Source organism: Varroa destructor, unplaced genomic scaffold (assembly GCF_002443255.2).
Source record: "Varroa destructor unplaced genomic scaffold, Vdes_3.0 BEIS01000004.1, whole genome shotgun sequence".
In the NCBI taxonomy this organism is placed as follows: domain Eukaryota; kingdom Metazoa; phylum Arthropoda; class Arachnida; order Mesostigmata; family Varroidae; genus Varroa; species Varroa destructor.
Genome location: NW_019211457.1, coordinates 43084906 through 43107594, shown reverse-complemented (window position 1 = coordinate 43107594; position 22689 = coordinate 43084906). Strand labels below are relative to the sequence as shown.

Below are 22689 nucleotides of genomic sequence, written 5' to 3'. Positions count from 1 at the left end.
ATATATACAGCATCTGTTCATTCGTAGATAATGTTTGTTTGAATTACCCTACCTTTTGCATGACTTGCTATGCCGATGTAATAGTTTTCAACCATAAATGTCGTTATTTCGTTCCTACCAATTCTGTAAACCGGGTGCTGTTGTTCTTTGCTAGCTCTTTGCTCATTGTCCTCGAATAGACCGCCCGTACTTTTAAAAATGGTGGGCGGTATTCTTAGGCAAAGTTCGATCATTTTATGTGACATCGAAGATGGACGAACCACTATAGTTTACCTATAGCTATAACTGTTTCATCATCCAACTGGCCATCACCTCTTTCACTACGAGTTTCGTAAGCTTTCATCGTGCTACATCTCTCACTTCGACCTGCCTCCCGCACTCTTCATTCTCCTCATAGCCTCCTTCAAGACCATATGGCATGATTCTTTTTGCTTACGTTTCTCTACGATTCACTATGAACTTGATATACTTCAACGAAAGTATGATGCGCGTTATTCGTATACAAAAAACAGCATTAACGATGAAAATTCTCTCACAGTAGACTATTACTGTATACACACATATGTATATATATATATATATATATATATATATTTTAGCTTTATTGACATACTACATGCTTGTTCCTTTCTCTCCCGGTACACTTACATGTATATATGTTTTTTTTTTCTAAAAATATATCAGTGTTTGTAGATCTAGTGGGCAAAAATTCTGTCATCGATCAGCGATTTTAGAGCAACTTGACAACGCTCACTGCAGGCGGTACAGAATTGGGACGCACTGAATAAGCTTTGTCCACTAGAGGCTATACCCACTAGCTTAAATCTTTCAATGCCCACATGTAACACTCTGTAGTTACTCTACACAACGCTGTCTTCTACTTCCCATTTATTTTCATTTCGAACAAACGTACCTTAACGGTATGAAGTAACACGAACGAAAATTGGTTTCTATAATGACTAGACGAAAGAAACACTTGACGGCCATTTGGCCTGATTTTCGTTTGGCCAATTTCCTTAATAGTAGTACCGAATAGTCCTATTGAAAGATTTGCAAAGTACAATAAAAATAATAAACGTTGATTCCATCTACATTTTTCGATGACTTGCCCTGAAGCTGGGTCATCGTTTTTAGAAAAATCTGTGTCTGTAGGTGTCATGAAGAACCGTGCGCCTTATCAATCATGTGATAAGTCAGCTTGTGTTATACGCGTATTTTGGGATTTCCTAGATGTCTGCGTAACGCTGCGTAAAAACAACTATCGAAAACTAAACTTAAAAAGACAGACGGATTCTATTCTGTTTCTAACATGATGTTATTTTCAGAGAGATATTTTTTTTAACAATAATTACTGCACAAAAAAGATTTTGCGTCTATCAGGACTGCTCTATTCATAAGGGATCGACAGCCTAACAAACACGCTGCCTGCTTCATCAAAAGAGATATTATCTAAGACAGCCCTAATACGAAACGCAATGTTTACTCCGTATGATTCATTGGAGCGTACTTTAACGTAATTAGCCGTCAACGAAATACATTCATATTGATTTCCATACCTTTCAGCTCTACTATCTCCTACTATATGTGTTTATTTATGTTTGCTTTTCGTGCAATGCCGTAGATTATAGCAAAATTTGTGTGGATTTCAGTATAGTTGTCTAACTATCACAGGACGAAGTCCTAAAAGTTGTCGAAACAGGCACTTTCGGAATCTGATTTAACTGTATTGTTAAGCTGTTAGGTTACAATTGTCCCTTATTTTTGTTGTAGGCGCAAGCGTGGCTCGTAGTGGCCGAGACTAGTGATACATGCCAATTGACGCATATAAGAATCAAGCAGATATGCTGAGTGGAATACAGGAGTCTTCCGTACGCAATCGATTCCTACATGCATTGATTCACAAAGATAATGACTGCCCTATAGCATTTCGTGTTGTCCACTGTTCTTACCTATCTTATTTTTTCTCTCACGGGTGAACAGATACGTCTCACTTTGGTCGCTACCGCAGAAGCGAGAGCTGATCATCCGATGCGTTATGCTGTTACTAACGTTATGGAAATTGGTCGGCACATGTTGTGCTGACAATACGTAGAACCCCATATTTTTTAACGATGTATTTTATATTCTATATGATTGTTGCTCACATAAATGATTTGTACAGCATGAATTTTACATACCGAACACTGCCCGACGTCATGATGATGTTTGACGAGAGATACGAATGTCTAAGTCATAATAACATTCCCTGAACAGTTTCTGTGAAATTGTTTTTAATTCTAAAAGGAGACGTCTCGGCGGAAACTGTCAACTAAAGGCGAGTATGTGGGTACGCAGTGACATACTGTAAAATAAATTAAAAACGTTTTTTATGTAAACTTTTCTGCCACACGAGCCTTCGAATAAGGCATGAGTTCTCGTATATTCCATTTGCAATATACAAAGTGGCAATGACCAACAGCGAGTCCTACCTCAAAGTTTCAAATGGTAAATAACTCAGCTAACATAAACAAGGGTGCATCATCTCCGATCCGATATTTTTCTTTAAAATAAATCACGGTCTATTTGAGTACAGTACGAAGGGGTCGGCAATAATCAGAACCTAATCATTGCACACAGTTGGGAACCTCACTCAGGTATAAGGACAGTAAAAATTACCCTAGTTTTAAGACCCGTATACAATAGTTAGCACTCTACCGATTCCTGATAGAGCAAAAAAGAAACAGTCTAGGCAAATTTAACGTAACGCGAAGCAGATCGGCTGAAATGTACATGTCTCGGTTTTTGTTTAATTTTGAAGAGCTCGCCATATTAATGAGGAGTCATAAAAGTTCATATTGGCTCCGTCGGTTACCTCTTCAACCCTCATAAGTGTGTATTGAGTAGATGCGTACTGCTGGACCAGCGAATGCCGGCCACCACATAAAAAAGTCACTATTTTTGTGCCCTTCCTGCGAGCATTTACAATACGCTCAATAAGAATAAAAACAATAATCTTATTAATAATAATAAACGTGACTTCGTATCAATTCTTGTATTACATTATTTATCATTTGGACCAACGCATTATGGCATCTCTTCTTTGTTGTAGCAGCATTTTGCTCTTATCTGGCTGGCAGAACACAACCAACATGGTATTATTGCTTATGATTAAGTAATTCTCAGTTATGCACAGTAATTGAAAGCGATTTCAGTAGTTAGGACTCGATGGCCCATTGGCCGTAACCAAGTCCTCGAGCAAACGAAAGACACTATCGTGTCTGCTGTGACGATACTACTTTGGCGAGGTTGCGAGCCTCGTGAGATTACGACCAACAGGTGCTTTGCCAAACTACGAAGGACGCTCGAATGGGCGTTCTTCGTAGTTTGGCAAAGTCCAGTTGGTCAGTGTTCCTTCTGCCATTCAGCTGTCCGGCTGATTCCCCTAGTCATAAACTTCGGTGTGATACATCACTTCGTTTTCTTTTGTGGCGGCAATGCATCGACCAGAATCCACGTGTAGAGCTTCTTAAAAACAATATTGAGCACCCTGTACTTGCAACTGTTGATACCGTCAGTCCGATAGCGTAATCGGCCTCGTTTAAGGTAGCGATACCGTTCGGGGTTGGGTGTGTCCTTCTTGTGACTGAGCATCTTGTACCTCGCAATGCTAGCTGGATACCGAGTGATCTTGAGTTTGTGATAGCGGATTCGCGCGGACATGTCGTCATCCTCCCCGCCCCAACCCCAGAATTCGTTCGAGAAGCCGTTGACCGTTCGCATATCTTTTTTCGAGAGGGCCGACACTCCACCAAATATATTCGCGTATGGAAGCTTATATTTCATTGTGCTCACAGCTACGGACATGTGACGCGGCTGGTCAGGACACGAATAGAGATTTCGATCGTCCTCTGGTATGAGATCGACGTCATGGAAAATGAAGCATTCAAAATCGTTCAGCTTGCTCGCCTCAAGGAAGCCAATGTTCATAAGTTTTGCCCGGTTGAACCGGTACATGCCATTTTGCTCCACAACGAAAATCTCATAGTCAAGCTGTTGTCGTTTCAGCATCGGATGCAAATTGTGTAGAAGCTTACGAAGGTGCTCCTCCCGTTCGCGGTATGGCACAATGATGGCAACCTTATAGCGGGCTATACATTCGCTAGGCCGGTGCTTGCCGCCCAATTCGACGTCCTGATGTAACGCCTCGAGGTCCTCAAAGGAGATGTTGTCTGTAAACACTTTCATGGGTCCGACTAGTCGTGGCGGAATCAAAGGACATCTTCGTGTGACCGTCTCATTTGAACACAAGGTCGAATTCCTATTGTTAAGGTGTTGCCAAAGAATTGCGCATGTTTCATTTTTGATCCGGCTTTGATTGGACAAAGGGGATGTCTCATTGCCAGTGGAAGCCGTTCCGCGCGAGCTATTGTTGGGCTCTGTGGGCTTAACGTTATAGACAACCTCTGACACTACCCACGACACCTGTGGCGATCGAACCATCAAGACATTGCTCGAATACTGTACAAAGAGTACGGCCATAACGAGAAGAAACAACAATTTATACAGGTAAGACAAGCGGCATAACGACTCTTCACTGTCGGGACCGCCTCCGGTTAGCGGCCGGTAGCCCGGTGTCTTCATCCTCATGCATCCAAAATGTTTAATCTGAAATGACAGATTGAAAATGACAAAGCATGTTAATTATGAGTGAGATCAGTTTTGTGTACATAATTGAGATATCACGACCAGTTTTCATATTGTCAAATTAATATGAAGCCCATAATAAAATACAACGCAAGGTTAACAGCAATGAAGGAAATAGACAACTTTATTGTCATTGTTTTTATATGGGGACAATTAAAATTTAGTAGATGTTTTTCCTGGAGATCTTGTGTAACTGCATAAAATCAGCCATCTGATAAAAACGGCGTTATTATATATGAACAAAAAGAAGAAAAAGTCATGTATGTTTTTTTTCGCCATCGCCACTTCTCTTCGAGCGTATACAAGAGACATCTATTTATCGCTTCGGGTGCAAGCTTAATGGCCAACAGCAAACAGACAACGCTACGTTGACATGACGCAAGAAGGACGGTATGTAACATGGTATCATAGGCCAAGCAGGCTGAAAACATATGTCTACTAGAGATACTTGCCAGTGTTTTTTGTTTGTAAACAGACAACGAGATATTTTTGCACATGTGGGGCATCAGCAGGATGTGGTAAACCATCTTCTAAGTACGGGCCAAACTCTGTGTGAATAGCCGTGGATGGAAACAGCCTCGACTTACTAAACCCCCAGGTTTTGGAATAAACCTGTTGACTCATCTTTTTTAACACATGTTAATAGGTTGGAACTACACCCAGCCGATGCAGAACGCACGAAGCTAAAGTTCTTCAACTTTCATAAACACTTTTGATATATGGCTTTATACTATTGTAGAAGAACACATCAACAACTTTTACATATCTTGCAGTAACCTGTAAAACATTATTTAGTGTACAAGTGTCAGGTGTGTTTTGCTTTCCTATATGCCAGAAAGCATTCATTATTTCTTTAAGCTGAATGCACCGTACGATAGAATACGACCTGTGGAATCTAAATGGGAATCTGCTTTGAACCGCCTGTAGCATAGTAAAAAAAATCCTATAGGGTTTAAGGTTTCAACGAAACTTATGCCGTGTCCCTCTGGCATTATTGTGACCAAGGAGTAAACAATGCAAATGGGTCAAGTAAACTGTTTCAATGCCAATCAGTCAAATATCAGAAGTGTAGATTCCATGTAGATTAAGGTGGCGCTTCTAATTTGATTTCAACTGCTTCGCCTCATATGTGAGGTGGTATCGTGCTCGCCACTGTGCCATCAACTTCTCGTCTATAAAAGCAAGAATAAATATATAGTTTTGAGCTTCAAATGATTTTTTCCTTAGCTGAGGAAAATCTTCTTCTGCGAAGCACGACAGGCTTTCTTTAATTTTCCTGCCATCAACAAATGACCGTATAATCTCGATAATCCAGGGAACGTATCCCCCCCCCCGTCCCCCATATCGTAAACACGATTTTTTATGATTCATTATAACACTGACTGTTGTGTGTACAGGATACCGAACAGTTGTATCTATTTTTGGACAACGCATTAAATCCCGATCGATTTCTAAATAGCGTTGATGAGATTGTTTATCAGATTAGAATCGCCCGCAATTGCGGTGGCGTCCCCTATACCCGCAGTGTTGTCTGTTCAGTATGACTAAGGATCGAATTTATCGGCAGTTGTTGCGAAATTTACTTTTTAAAACGCTCGGTATAGTTCGAACTATTTTGCTTTAGGCTTCAGATAGACTAAACGCAAAATACATCGTGAAGATGAAAAACAAAAAAAAAAAAAAAAAACAGTGCCTTTATCATTTTGGTTGGTGAGTCGCCGTATAAACGAGCCCGATCGTTCAACAGAACTGGGCATATTCTAATGGGTCAGTTAATTCAAGACTCTATTGACGTTAAGCACCGTTGTCTTGGCCACAATCCCTATATCGAAAAGAAGAAAATCTAACAAAGCACTTTTTTTTTCAGTACACAGTTTCAGAAGTGCAATACTCTGACCAGAAGCAATCTACGAAAAGGCCATATCATATGTGGAGATTATCGAAAAGCCGACGTACATGAGATACGTCGAATCGGGTAACACGCTATCAAAGAGCGATTACGCCATGTATCAGGGACAGAGCAATCGACTTCGCCAATCTACCCGCCGAGAAGTAGCGATAGACTGCATCGAATACAGGTGATGATTAATGTTCGTGCGGTAAAATTTCAATACATTTATCAATTAGACAACTCTACTACTGGCGGTCATTAGGGGGAAATGTTAATGAATGGAAACGCGTGCGAATGAATCTATAAAACGTGCCACCCATCTCTAATGCAACAGGGCTGTTCTTCGTCGTCAATTGTAGATCTGTTTTAATCATTTTGTTTCTTCGCTACTGGACAGTCTTCTCAGGACAACTCGAACAGATGATGTCGCTTCAATGACAAATCACCTACTAGACTATAATATCAACAATAATGGTTACCGTCAATAGGTTGACGGCGTACAAGTATAGGATTCGCATCGAAATAGAGATATACCGTTCTAGCGGCAACGTTCAATCGTGACGGGCGGACAAACTGTGCACCTGGCACCGTAGCTGGATGGTAAATAGCATTCTCAAAGCGCGTCTCTTCGTGTTCTCCTTTTATTAGCTACGGGCAAATCGTTACGGAATCGATTGGGTCACGAGATAGGTCGCACCTGCAGTTGCGCGTACTGTTATAGCGCTGGCGGAGACGTCACAATGACACATCGTGTCACACCGCATATTCTATACCATTCGAAAAACGTCTCGTCGGGCGCCAAGTCCCTTCATCGAAGCAACACTGCGCTGAGTAGGACGGCTACACGGCCAAGCAAACGGTCAAAAGTCAACAATGAACAGTCTGGCCATTGCCGTATTTTTTGTAAGTATTGATAAATAACGATTTTTTGGGACATTTCGTGCACCCAGGCCATATAGCGTGTTCGCGGACTGGCCCGTTAAGGCAGCGTACGCTCATTAGAAATGGAAAGGATTGATCGATGATGGTAACAATCTATGACGGGGTTGGTGGAGGCGTTAGCCACTCAAGACCACAGACGCGTTTAGCTGATCATCAGTTTTCACTGCGTAGCGTCACGAAAAGGGGACGAAATTATCGATTGGAAAAATCACGCTGTTATCATGTACGATTCATATCACTACTGGCGTTGATAACGCTTGTGATAATATCAACTAGCGTGACTGTTCGAAGATGGCATCGACACTCTCGAGTCATTAACGTGTTGGACTTGTGATCAGGTAGTAGATAAATGGCTGCGTACGCAAATATTACGCAGTGTAATAGATCCGGACATGAGAATTTCAACTATCCAACACCTGCAGAGCGTTAGTCATTAGTATGTAAATCGAGGAAATGCCAGGGAATACCCAGATAATTTACAGACTACCACTCATTGGGCATCGAAGGGGCCAGCTCAGGCTCAATTCAGCTAGGATCAATTTACGGATTCGATCAACTTGTCGTAAACAGAACCTGCTTCAAACAGCTTGTGTGGGAACACCTTTACGTTCGTACATAACGATGACGTTGCGACATAACGGTGGATAAAATCTCACGAAAAAGAATTGAATTTTTTAATGGCCAGGTCGTATTTCGAGGACTGTTAAAAGTAGACGCGACGATACAGCCTGTGTGAGCGTCAATCCGCCCATATTGCCTATCTTGCCTCTATCTAGCTTCTAAATAGCGCGTGTATGGTAATAGTAAATGATTATTGTAATAATTATGGAATGCGTGCACAGCACGTAAGGCACGACGACACAGTAGAGGCTTTCGTGTCCAGACTAATACTGATAAATGTACTGGCTGATGGTGTTATACCAGTTTTTTTTAGCAGAAGGGGGTCGAAGTAACTGCACGCATAGCTACCCTTTACCGCCAAGTTGCTACATTTCTTCGAGCCATTAGTTCAGATACATTATTCCGTATAATATATTGGGCAGTGACGAGGTCAGACATACTCATACATTTACCCAATTGTAGCTAGCTACGTTTCTATCGATGGCAAACTTTTGGTGATGACGTTGTTCGCCGGCCACGTATTGAACAGGGCCAAGCAAGTTACGACGTAGTGACGTTATTTTCAATTCTCAGCAGCTTTCGAGTAGCGAGTCAGCCGTCTGGAAAAGAAGCATTGCAACTTTTCTTCGTAGCTCCTTAATTCGAACTGAATTCAGATAATCTGACGATTTCCAGAGAAAGGTACTGCGTAGGACCATCCACTGACACAGTCATGGCCGGACGCAGTATACAGAGTAGTTTTGCCTTTTTTAGTGTCACATCAGTTCAGTACACAATCCGTCGATCGATCAATTACTCTGATCGGCTCTACGAGTAAACAATGCGCTCAATTGTGCTCAGGCGCCATTACGCACACCGACGGTGTTGGCTCAGCGTAGAAATTACACAGCAAAGTGTTTACCGCAAAGTGTAACAAAGCGGATGGAGAACGAATCAGGAGTCAAGTCTACATTTAATTACCGCGTTTGGCTAGTCAGCGACGATTCAGTAGTTCAATTTTTCTACGTCGGACCCTTTTTGCTTAGAGGCTTCTTTTGTCTTCTACCCTGCGTGCATAAATATAGACACTACGTGTAGGAGTATCGTGCCCGTAGAACAAAATATAGCTCTTGTTTGATCGGATGTTTACTTCTCCGCGTGGCTAAGGGCACAATGCGTAATCTATCCGGTTCATCAAATATACTGAGTAACTGTCTATGAAGTGTTCGTTTCCGAGAGCCTACGACGAAGAGTTTAGGCCAGTCCACTTTAAAGCAAGAGATATTCTTCAGACGACTTCTACTGTGAATAGTTTATTGGCCACTGAGCGGCACCGGGAACAGTGGCGAGTAGACACAAAAAACGGTACGTAAGAAGAAATTTAATAATATGATAATTATAAGGTTTTAAGCAGCGACTGTTCGACACGGGCTTTTTCTGCTCACGGCAGTAAAGAAATTCGTCCACAAATCGTCGGTATAATTTCAGAGATAAAGCTTGTGACGCACTTTAAGCTAGGATATCAAGATGTTTCGGTGATCCTTCAACGTTCGTTGTGACGATACGGGGAACATCGTGAGGTGGTTAGTTTTTACTAATTTTGAAAGATCTCTTGGTACATATGGAAATGCAAGACAAAACTTGCGATAGAATATAGAAATGTTCGATTCCTATAAGTTTAGTTATTTACGCGTACCGTATTATTAGGGATATGATTCATTATCATATTTTGGTACTACTTTTTTCAACATTTTATTTGATCGTCTTTCGACTCATCACTAAATTCACCCTGTCACAGTAGCGGATCAAATAAATAGTAATCTATAGTCGAAAGCAATATGTACTAACAACATTTGTTAAACGTAGGGAGAATCCTTACGTTCGTAAACGATGCCGTATAACGTCCGAGCAGGCAAAATATGAATAACTTCAAAGTGTGTGTATATATATATATATATATATATATATCGTATTGTGATATTCGTTGTAATTTATTGGAAAAACTGGCCTGCTTAACACCAAGTTATCGCTTAGGCTAAATTTGTTGGCCAAACATAGTCTCATGTATTGATCGGCTTCAAACGAATGTACCAGGTAGTAGGGCTGGCCTTTAACTTCCGTCCGGCAGTCTGATATCAATTTGCAGACAGACAACGAATTGTTCAATACGACACGCGCGTTGGCGGTGACTTTACTCATACGATTTTCCTGCATCAACGACACGTCGCGTTAACACTCAGTCGTTGTTTATTGAGGCTGTAATGTTTAGTAAAAACAATATCACAGCACATACTTTCCCCTCTGGTTTCAATGATTCCTATTATCGTGTTGTTTCCATGCGGCGACTGGCATGTTCGTGTGATCAATGGGTATAGACCACCAAAAAGATTACGAGTATCCATAAAACAGGCTTATTATTATACGAACAGAAAAAAACTAGGGTTTCATTGTTACCCCGCTAGTTCCTTCCACGGTTGCCAGAAACTGCCCCGTTCGTGTTTGCGTGTTTATCCATAGTCCCTGGACTTGCATTGAAAGTAGAACGTGGAAGACCCACTAACGTTTGCCATAGCATACAACAACGGGTGTCCGTTCTTGAATGCGCTCATGTTACTGGCCAGCAGGCGACTGCCTGATTCCATTGGAAGCGGTTCAGCAAGGCTCGTGGGAACGTAGAGGCACTACTTGAGGAATCGGCGGTGCGTCTGAGTGCACCATTCGAATCAACGCCATCGCCGCCTTTTTCATCACGGCTATGATGGTGGCCGCTTTTAGCTGCTATTGCTATGCCATTTCACTATGATTGTGACGGTAAAGCGTCTCAGACGGTAGAGCACTTTCGTCAAGCTGTTCGATCACACTGGTTAGCTTCACCTTGTTCTTCCACTATCATCGATTGCACGCGGAAAGTCGCTTACAAGATGAAAGGCATAACACAAAACGTACACACGTACATACAGACATAGGTGTCGTTTCGTTGCTGCCTGCAGATACTAGTTATGTTCTCCCAATTCGCTATGGATAAACAAGAGATAAGGGATCGCAGGCAGGTCAGATGGCTGACCAAACGATTATCATTCATTCAGTTCATGGAGCAAAGGCGAGCACAGGGCTACGAGCAATACGAAACAACCCCCTACTGCATTAAACTAATCGCTGGTGTCACTTTCAGTATCCATCTAATGTGTTGCAATAGTACCAAAATTCGGGAGGGGCAATGATCGGAGCGATATCGCACAGCTAATAGCAACTGCAATGACATCACAGCCGCTCTATATCGGTGATAACTGTGTCGTGCTAGCCCCTTTTTAGGCTGTTGCTTTAAACGAACTCTATGGGCAAGTTTTATCAGGTGGCTGAATAAACAAGTTTTGCTTTATGTAAGTGTTTAGTAAATGTTTCCAACAGAATAACACACACTCCCGAAAAATTCAGTTCTGGGTAAAGATGGTACCTGTTGGTATCGGGTCGAGCAAAAGACTCGATCTGTGTTCTCATGAAATCTTTTCCGTTCAAAAAGTTCATTTCATAGATATATTGTTGAGATAGTTATTAATGGCAAATACTGGACATACGTGCTGCCTATGAAGCTGTTCGGTAAATATGCATGCTTTTAGGCAAAAAAAGCCTTGCGCAAAGTAGCCGTTGCTGTTGTGTTTACGATTTCAAGCGATTCGTGGAATAAAAACAGAGTCGAGCGTTCCAAGTGCATTTAAACCGTGGGCAACTAATACACGAAATCTGTAAGGCGGTATTCAAAAGCGACCTTATTGTTTACACATTGTCACTGACGCAATAACGAACAAACAGACACTCACTACCCTGTATAATGGTACAACTGTCTAGACAAGCTACGTAGACTTCGCATGTATTTGTGAAGATAGCCTTTCCCCTCACTGTCTTCATGAAGCGCCAGGAGCCATGGGCGTAACTCTCTCGTAACCTCGTATCTCGGAAGTAATGTCGCCATCGATAGCGACGCAGATCTTCGACAGTTATCAAGATACCCTTAGTTCCTATTTTGCTGCGCTGATTTTAAATAGTCGCTTCTCTGCCTAGCGCTTTCCTCGTTATTCCACGCAGTATGTGTCGTTGCCTCGACATAGTTACTCGATCGACAGTGACAGCAGCGGCAATGGATAGTCAGGGAGGTGCGATCTCTTAGAAATTAGACCCCGTCTCAGCTTGGTTTAAAGCAACAGCTAGTTGAAAGTCGCATCTTGTCCAAGTTACCAAGTGCCAGTCGGATGAACCAACATCAACAACTTATTACGTAATTAAGTTCTGGAGCATCCTCGAGTAAAAATCCTTTTCCGAAAGGAACAGCGGGAACGCTGAATGTTAAATCTAGATATATATATATATATGTATTGGTGACCTGGCGGTACTTGACACGGTGGATGTCTTTTTTTTGAGCAAATGACTTTCAATTGGTTATTTAGAGCTGTAAATACAACATCGAAATCATTATGGACCTGATGGGAATATTTCTATTAAACATTCACCCGTTTGTTTTTTTTGTTTATAATTTGACTTCCAATATGTAACTTACTCGATTAGTCCGTTTGAACCTAAAAACAATAGGGCAGCAAAAAGCGAACGAAGAGAGACCAATTTAATCTAATGAGCGATAATGATTCCTGCTTCTTGCTAAGTGAGGGCGATAACATAAAAAAACCTCGTAAAATAAGAATAAAACGCTCGAACAATTATTAAGCTGATTGTGAAAGTGTTGATTGAGTAATTGTTTCGAACGGCTGTTGGCTATCGATCAGCTAAACTAGTGAAATGCCCCTAAGTAACGTCGTTTTGGTGTTGGGTGGCTTTCTTGAGAAAACACCTAACGAGGATGTTTTGTTCTTTGCCTTATACGATATATACGTGAACCTTGAAAAATCTTGCAAAAAATTTACTCAGCATATGGCCCTGCAACGCAGTTGTTAACTACTTTAAGGTCCTTGCTTACCGGAGGTGAAAAAATGTCGACGTAGCTGACTGCCGGTCATCCGAAATAAAATTTTCCACTTAGGCAAAGTATATCATGAATGGTACAATGAAGTATGGAAGAAGTCCTCTGAGCGCACTCCCGTAGAAAAGTCTGCGACGTTGCTTAGAACTCATACCTAACATACTCTAGAGTAAACATCTTGCACCCAAATCAAACTACAAATCTTTGCATGAAAACTTTATTCATCCTCAGAACAAAAAGCAGAAAGAAAAATTTTTTTTTACCTTCAAAAAGGAGGTAACGTTATGTTGACACCATGTGTCCTGTAGTTATCCTGATATGTAATCAAATACCTCGGACCTTTCCTTACTCATGCTGTTTATATCGAAATACCCAGTTTACTTGCTCTTCGTTGTCGGAAGATAGCATTGCTTCTTGAAAAAGCTGCCGATTTCAACGAACCGGTTTCAGTACGAGACGGACAGTCACTTACGAACTGTGAATGGAACAAGTACGACTTGACGCATCGTAAAAGTTCCGTATTCCACAATGAGTCGGAAGAAAGGGGCAAGGCTTATCGAGTAGCCTATAGATTACAACTTACGACGCGACCAAGTATGTCACATCTACGAAGGTCGCTGTAGTTAGCAACGGCGGAAGTCGATACCGCCGAAATCGACTCAGACCAGACGACTTAAACAAATGCATCAATTTTATAGGCTGTGTTAGAAACTGAAAGTAGCTCGACCGTACAATTTTTGCTATGGCCGATTTCTAAAACCATACAAAACGTCCGTCCAAACAGCGTTAGTACCAATCTAATCGATTTGTTGTAAATTTAATAAAGATTAAAAATCAATTGGAAATACGATTTTGGTATAATATACTACTTATTCTGTCCTCCGTTTTCGGCCTCAACAACAGCAAAAAATCTCAGTCGGCGTTTGGTTTTGGACTATTCGATAGTCGATGGCAAGTGTTTCTACTAACTAGGAATCCTCTACGTACTAACTAATGAACGCATTTTGTTTATGTTTGTGTGAAAAAACAGTAGGCAATTGTAACGCAGTGACCAAATCTAAACAAGAGGTGATCATATAATCGATCTAGCATATATTATGGCGCCACGGGCATTGCTATAGATCTGAAGAGCACTAGGTCTAAAGTAGCGACTTAGCTAATTGCCACTTTGGTGCTCTGTACGTAGACAATATTCGAGATAAGATAATTACGTGATACGGCATTGATTGCCAAAATATAATACTAACGTGAGCAATAGTCCTTTTAAGTGTTAAGCTACTCAATCGATGGACCGCTTTGACTTGCGTAAATTGCCAAAATAATACACACCAACACGTAACTGTGCAAACGATCAGCTAACAATTGAAATATTACGCATCAGACTGTACACGTATAGAAGGCATCCACTGACTGAGTAATCTCCGTCAGCAGGAAGCCACACTTATCAGGACAACGCTAAAATTACAAAAGGCACTGACGACTAACGCGCTGAGTTATCGAATCTTTCTTACATCCATTACTAAGATGATAACAGGTGTAATTAAAAACAAAAAAAAAACATTAGTCGTCAGAAAAATCGACAAGTACGACCTGCATTTATGCACTCCACCTTATAGGTACCGTTGAGAGGAACGACTGCGTTTGACCTTACTGCTGATTAGCTACGTAATATCAAATAGGCAAGCATAAGAGCAGTATCAGGCACTCTCCCTGTATTCGTTAAGCGCACAGCATGTGGTGCAATAGTGCTAGCTGTTTTTAGTAAAGCTACCGGTTATGCTTACAAAATACAGCCACTTTAAAACTAGCAGCCCAGCCGGTTCCCCTCTTGAAAGAAACTCATGTTGTTTAAGGATATGAAAACAGGTTGTTACAAACAACAACGCTGGTGGCTTTTTTTTTTTCTTTAATACTTTTGTTCTAGCTCCTTCGCCTTTCGGGATACTTCGCTGTTGCCGCTGTTACTACTGCTATTTCGGCTAACCGACTACACGTTGCGGTCAAGTGTACACATGGTTGAAATTTACAAGGAGCCAAATGTCCATAACTTCGAAAATTTTTCACAGCCGTCAGTCTTCATTGCTGGATAACAGGTTTAAATGACGATTTTGCTGGAGGAATATGAACGATAACGTGTTAGTAAGTTCTGTTGCACAATTTTGTTCTGCAAGGTACGTGTTTTGCATGCTGGAATCGTTACGGCTCACACGGCCGACAGAAACCCTGACTATTTCAGTATGCTACGAACAGATCGTAAGGATCGTGAAGTTCTGCATATTCCATATTCAGATGAAATAAAAAGAAGATAGCATTGTAGTGGTAGAAGAAAATTTAGGCCGGCCGGCCCCTATCGAGTCGCTTCATTAAGTAATAGCGAAAGATGGCGTGGCGTAACAGTAGTCTAGTTTTGAGAATTCACTAAGATCTATGGATAACAATTGCGGCAAAGGTTTGTTTCTTTTATTAATATACAACTGGCAAGTCGTGTTTCCAACAGATTGTGCTATTTGTTTAACATACCAGGATCACTTGACGTTCGTGGAATATGGCGTTTATCTTTGGAGTCGCTTAAAGAGAATCATTCTAGTAACGATTCACAAGACAATTACAAACTAGAAAAATTACCACTTCGGATATACCACACACACACACACACACACACACACACACACACACCACACACACACACACACACACACACACACACACACACACACAGACACACACACACACACACATACACACACACACTCTTCATATATAATATAAGACTGGAAGCGGTGAGAAGGCGGCCCGAAGGAAAAAGAACGTTTAAGGGCTACTGTAAGGTAGTGCCGACAAACGAATCTTTCGAGGGTCTAATGAGTGAAAAAATTAGCTGACTCCAATTGTAATAAAGCCCTTGCTTCTTTTTCTTTTCTACGTTTATTTTCTACGTTGTGTCTGTCAAAACGATAGAACTATCAGTGATATTTTAGTTTGATATCTACAAGTTTTTCGAATCTTTTAAACTTTTAATTCATAATGATATATTCATTAAAACTTGTGTGGCTCAGTCGCGAAAAATAAAATGAGTCGCTTGAATTATATTACTTCCAGAATATCGCTTACAATCCCCGTAGGCAATTATAGAGATACATCGGCTACGTCTCACTTTTCGTATACGAACATCAATAGGTGGCGTATCGCAAACATCTATGAAAAGCCACGTGTTTAACGCGTGTGTCGGTCGTAGAATTACCGAGAAAAAATGGCGCCTCGCAATGCAGTGACGGAGCCGGCGCTTACGAAGACGACATGTTAGCGTAAAACGGTCGTCATCGCTTTGATACATTGTAAGTTGGACGATTATGATATTAGCACCCTGCACCTGCCATTATTTGGTTCGATTTGCGTAAGGAAGTTCCGGGGTTTTTTTCCACCGCAAGTGTCACTGTTGCCTGTATCGTAGTCCATTTCAGCAAATGATGAGAAGTATAAAGGAATCCTTAGACGCGAGGGCATCCCTTAGGTAACTTATTTAGTTCGGTTGGTAGTCTCCTCTGTTAAATCATTGCCCGTTATCTCATGCTCATAGCTTTTAATTTTATTACGTGTACATGCGAGGCCGACCCATATTGTTTCTTATACATAGCTGTTTATCTCAGACTAACGTGGAGGTCAGTATCTATTTAGATATCTAGTCTATAGGTAAATAGATAGTCGAACAAGGAACACTTGACGTATTAAAAGTTCCCTATTTGACTATTGCGACGGCCAATTCCTATTCAGAATCCAGTACATATAGCTTTGTTACCTATGTCTGAACGATGTGTTCAACTTACTGTTATTTATGAGACGACAGAGAAATAGCCAAACATTACATTGTCCAACCCGCAATAGATGTTCACAGCGTGAACACCGATATGCCATCCAATTCATGACAGGACCTGCAAAGATATTCTCGCATACCATCTGACTGTGAAGGCTGTCGTAAAAAATTCAATAGCATGCAACTTGCTGGAGATCGAACCCGGAACTGCACAGCTACCCACACGTCACATTGCTCCACGACCATGCTACTGGAGTCTGAAGCCTCTGCTGCATCCTCATAGAAGGCTCGTAAGATTCATTAACATATCAAGCTTATACAAGTAAACTTAGGGTCAGACGACGAAATTTCGCGATGTTAAATGGCATACAATCCACTTTTCTCCGCTAGAGCTGTACCTCATAAATCGATTGAGTGACATTGTCGTGAGCGTGTACAACTAGTCCGCCAGGGCTGAGAAGTTCGCAAAATCTGGACGTCATCGCCCATGGCTTAACATTCTACGTGAACGTTTCTCGGCCTTATCAGAGCTTTAGGAGCATCAAATCCAAGCATTATATTGTATGCCGCGCACCTCGCGAGTAGCCTACAAGAAGCAAAAAAAAAAAGCGGATATGATTATTTTGTATCAAAGTAACTAATGGCAGATGAAAAAATAACGAGATACAGTCTCACGAACGATCGCCGCCTCCACGATAAAAAGAGTTTGGCCAATGATCAATTAATGCAATTTCAGGTTATAGTGTCAGTATTCATAAACGGATCTTAAATAAATTAATTCTCCTTATGCTAAATAGTTACGAATTGGAGTCTTCCCGGCAAATGAAAGCACGCGACCTTCGGCTTGTCTTTCACAAAGGCTGTTTTCAATAACCTATTGTGTTCATTTTTTCGTACGTCGGAGCCGGGACTAGCCACTTGACCCCTTCTTGTGGTAATTGCATTGAAACGGCTTGTGCGTTCCTCAACGATTCACCACAGTCTGAAACTATATAACCTAAGACAAACGAATCGCTTTTATCTACGGACGGGTGCCCCGATCAAGCGCTACGTAGCAAACGCGCAACAGTGCTTTTGTCTATGAGGCTAAACATAGGACAGTGAATCATCATTTGGAGACGATATGTATAGTCCACAACATCCTGTCCCGGTACGCATAACACACAGGTAACTAAGGCCCACAATAGAACCCACAGGTGACAATCAAGAAAAAGGACCTTATCAATACAATACGTAACAATGGCGTCAAGTGCTGTTCCACAGGTGTAACGCATATTGTACATCGAGCTACTTGTTTAAGCTCTGCAGCATTTCTTAGCCGATCATTTCCTCCCTACGCGCACTTCCGAATCGAATCGCAGGAACAAATAGCCCGAAGAATGACCTGCGGTCATGTTGCATGAGGCTGTCCTTTACGGCTCATTTCAGCTTGTTGACATAGGTCTGTACCGCATGGCCTGGCTAACGAAGGCGACACTCGTTAGATGTATGCGTAGTGAATCCTCGTTCGAAAGCCCACCTCTAACATGGGGCACAACTTACACGCTTACCCTGGTTGCGTCAGTGCTCTAACGCACTCGGGAATACACAGTACAGTTGCTTGCAGGCGCTAGAGCTTGCTTTTTTCTAAAGGGAAAGCAGCACAACAATTTAAGTTAAATTGAATGTAAATTTAACTGGGTCTCTATTTATGGCTTGTATTTGTTTCGTCGTTCGAAGCAGACGAAATGCTATTACGTATTTTTAGGATTCAATCTGTAGGTAGATGCGAAAATAAATGCTTTATTCTTGTCTTACGGAGTTGTCAGGGGACTTTCAACGCTGTCAGCAACGATGGAATTAAAGTTTGCACGACTTTAACAACAACGAAAAGCCGACTGCAGACATTTTACTGACCGAAACTGCAACATCTCTTATGTAAACTATGTTTTTCATTTCTATAAACTATCTAATGAAAAAGCAAACAATTATGCTCTCCGCGTTGATCTTTCTATTGTTTATTGCTCATTCCGTTTCTATTCTTAGCTGACAATTGTCATGATTACTTAGTAGGTTACCTCCAACGTGCTGCCGTGGGCCATGTGTCGTGTTATTAGACACAAAATTGTTGAAGTCATTTCTTCTTTCTCAGTTCGTTATGCCTATTTCGCTGGTCGCTTTTTCCCCCCAACCGTCGACAGTGCGTTTTTAATGTTAACATTTTTCCTGTTCAGAACCTGCCACTTGAACATGATAAGCCCACTAGCAAATAAGCCCCGAAGGCAAGCCAAACGTTTCTAGTACCGTTCACCGATCGCAATTCATGAACAAAAGAGACAAATCATAGCTCATTTTTGCGTTTCGGTTCGAAACGGACCCGTACACCTAGTTCTTGCTGTTGCCGTGCTATTCGAAATCATCTCGTTTTTGTGTTCTTAAACACGAACTTACTGGCGCTCGTTGACACGGTAGCAGGAACAGGACTAAACCAGCAAAAAGGCCAAAAAGTCATTCCTGTTTGTTGTGCCACTTCCGCGAAGTCCCTACCCATTAGTCCTATTCTCTTAATGGTGGCCGGTTACCGGCTAGTGCTAGCATAGTGGCCAGCTGGCTCATTCATCCTCGTCACTCTTCGTCACACGGACTAATCGCAGTGTAATTTTTGGCTCAGGCTGAATTGAATCTGATGTCGACGTTACTAGGTGCTATGTGTGCGTTCACGAATCAGGTACAGCCATCCAGACTGTTTAAAGTTTTGTTGCTGTTATTGCCGATAATCGAGTGTGCGGGTGTGCATAAAAGTAAATGATAGAAAGTGCAGGAAAGCGTTAACGATCAACCGTTAGATGGCTGCTAGGGTGAGCGGGTTGAGTCGTCCTGTCCGGACATTGCTGTTGTCCTAGACAGTTAGGAGACAAAGCGCTGGGGCAGAGAAATAATCATGGCTGTAATACCCGCTAATGATACGAACGTGCTTTTGCGTTCGGATAGGTTTCTTCGATACGACTGCTCATCATACGCGACAACTTAATGGTAGCTGTCAATGGTAGAGTGGAAACGAATTACAGTTGACACAAAAAAGCATACCTCTGCGGTTTCTGCAGAGAATATCAGCGTAAACACTTTCTTAGCCGCTGCCGATATAAACAGAATAGATAACTGTATCCAAACGCAGGGCAATAACATAGTAGCATTCTGCTACTTTGTCGTGCTACCACTTCGAGGCAAGAGCCTGAGTTCACGAATATTTGCTTTGATACAATGGGTCACAACGGGCATATGCGTTCCATTGTTTACCAAACCGGCCAACATGACTTTTTTTTTTGGGCTTATTTAAGACAGCTTTGTGATCATTTTACAGCTCAGGCTGATCAACCTCGTTAATTCACAAATAGACAGTTTGTCACAGATATATACACAGTATTAGCAGCATTTATCTAACTTATTTCTGCGCGACTATAGTGGCTTGTTTAACCAGCACGATAGTTCAGAACCGTAGAGAATTTATTTAAGTCATAACAGAAACAGCAGCTTGCCTTCCTTTGCTCATATTTTAAACGCGCTTCTGACAACACTCTGCTTCCTAACTATATATATATATATATTTGCTTCAGATCTGCACCGTGAACGCCAAAATTCTAGCTAATATTCGTGTTGAATTATAGCTATTTCAGCGACAATCACGGACAAAGAGTCATTATGCCTTACACTCTCAGACTCCACAAAGCGGAACCCCCTTGAATAGACAAGGGGCTGCTGATGGATTCTGCCACTTTGCAAAAAAACGCCGTATCTAACATAGCATTATACCTTCAGATTGACTAAAGACCACCTTTTAAATTTTCAGTTTCTCCAACTATCAGAAGTAGAGCATTATAACATAGTGAGGCTAAAAGTTATCATGGACATCAATTTGTTCTTCGTTATCTACCTGAATTTAAATTACTACCTAAAAAATTATTAAACACCTAGTTAATTATACAAATAGATTGTACAGCCGAACAGACTAATGGAGACTGTACGCGAAACCCTTTAGAACTAGATACAATACAGTGTCGACGTACGATCTTCTATAGCATCAACAGGGTCTTGCTTTATCAATAATTTATCATTAAAAAACTCATCAATCATCCTTCTTCATTAGGGCCTGTGACCAACTGTCCAAGAAAGAACCGTCTTGAGGCCTACAGTTATGAGAGTTTGTGACGCAAAAATTAGTACGCTCTATTTCTTCCTGCTTCATTTTTTAATCGTTCTAATTTTCAATTTTTCTTTGTATGTCGATTGCTGACACGACGAACTAAACGGGATCAAAAGCTCGAAAAAAGAACACGCATCCAGATGACTCAGTTTGGCCGAATCACCAGGTCGTATCACCACTGCTAGTGCGACGAAGAAAGCTTACTTTCTCACAGAAACATCCGCCGCTATGACCTTACGAGCGTGATGTCCGGCCTTCACGCCACAAGACAGGGACCATCCATCTTGTCAACCAGCTCGTCGATTCCGTCATCAGAAGCGCGATCGACCGGTGAACGAACACAGGAAAAATAAAAAGGGAGCTATCAACAAAATTAGGCATATGTGCCATACACAAAAAGTGTCTTCATTGAGAAGCACCGTTTCGAAAGCTTTAAACTAGTCCAAGAGTCTGGCTAGTGGTTATGTCTCCAACTGTAACTGTCAAGTGACCTACTAGACACAGGAAACCGACACGTACGGTACACCCGGCTTTAGACGATCGCTAATTTGAATCCAATCATAATAGTATAGAGGTATAAATGTGGAATACGCACTCACAATTGTCCCTCTATAAAATTCACAGTTAAAATACCCTCATCAACATTTCTGAAGTGCGACCAACATGTGTAAGCAATGATCCCTTGTTTATTCGTTTTTCCTTAAAATTAACAAACAAAGAAGCCAGTTTCTATTATCTGGTTGTTTAGAGTGCAGTTAGAGGTTACGGCAAGCAATAAACCGGCAAAGTAAAATCGTAATGTTATACCATAAGAGATAGGTTTCCAAGCGCCACGAAGCCTGCATGTCCATTTAGCAAATGAGTGTTCTCCTTATCCTTCCAAATAACTATTCAGTATCTACATCAGCGCAATATAATTTTATTTCTTTTTTTTCCTATTATCCGTTCCTTACGGTCGCGAATATCATCGCGAGGGAAAGCAGCAAAAGCTACTGCTGCTCTCACATAAACTTGTAAACCTCCCTATAAACGTATAGGGATAAGTTTATGTCCTATAAATATACCTTAACACTATAATGTATGTTTACTATTAGATATATAATACGGAAGAAACCACTTTGTCAGACGCTTTTCAGAAAATTTTCTCAGAACGAGGACGCTTTTAGATACAAGTAGCCAAAAGCTTCTGCGTCCTGTGACTATACGAACAGCATATATATGAGCGCAGCCTGGCCAGATGCATAAACAATAGTTGAACAACTGACGAAAGCCGCTTATCGAGAAGGTCGATCAAATCGAGATCTTGGATCGGTGGCGCCAGAGAATCTTTTCTCTATCATCGATCGCGAAAGGTCAGCCCACTTTCTATTGAGCTCCTTGACCGCGGCAAGCAGCTGTAGCAGCGGTGGTAAATCGGTTCACTTTGGACTTTGGACCAGAAATGATATTATAATCTAGAGATTAGTATTCGCCAATAGAAATTGACAGACAGTGTTAAAATATGCAACAAGGAGAGAGATTCTAAGAACTTGATGCTAAGCTGCTTTAGATTCGGCGATAATTCTGTTGCCGGCGACAACTGGAGAAATATCGCTGATCGCAACGTAAATAAA

The 22689-nt window shown here is 41.4% G+C and overlaps 1 protein-coding gene and 1 long non-coding RNA gene across 10 annotated transcripts in view; one reads left to right on the top strand and one right to left on the bottom strand.

Annotated features, from left to right (window-relative positions):
• Positions 1–545: 545 nt before the first annotated feature.
• Positions 546–22689, bottom strand: part of LOC111250284 (beta-1,4-N-acetylgalactosaminyltransferase bre-4-like) — a 47618-nt gene continuing 25474 nt past the window's right edge. For 7 of the 9 annotated variants that reach the window (XM_086988928.1, XM_086988927.1, XM_086988932.1 and 4 more), the window contains one exon: positions 546–4644. In XM_086988928.1, the coding sequence (XP_086845054.1) occupies positions 3448–4644 (1197 nt within the window). In that variant the 3' untranslated portion in view covers positions 546–3447. Of the gene's footprint in view, positions 4645–16909; positions 17051–17294; positions 17434–22689 lie in introns of those variants that run through there. The other 2 variants (XM_086988926.1, XM_086988931.1) reach the window with 2 other exon arrangements.
• Positions 6566–21321, top strand: LOC147756243 (uncharacterized). Its single transcript, XR_015327603.1, has 4 exons — positions 6566–6761; positions 7223–7477; positions 15010–19603; positions 21193–21321. It is a non-coding gene; the product is annotated as an uncharacterized LOC147756243 (long non-coding RNA).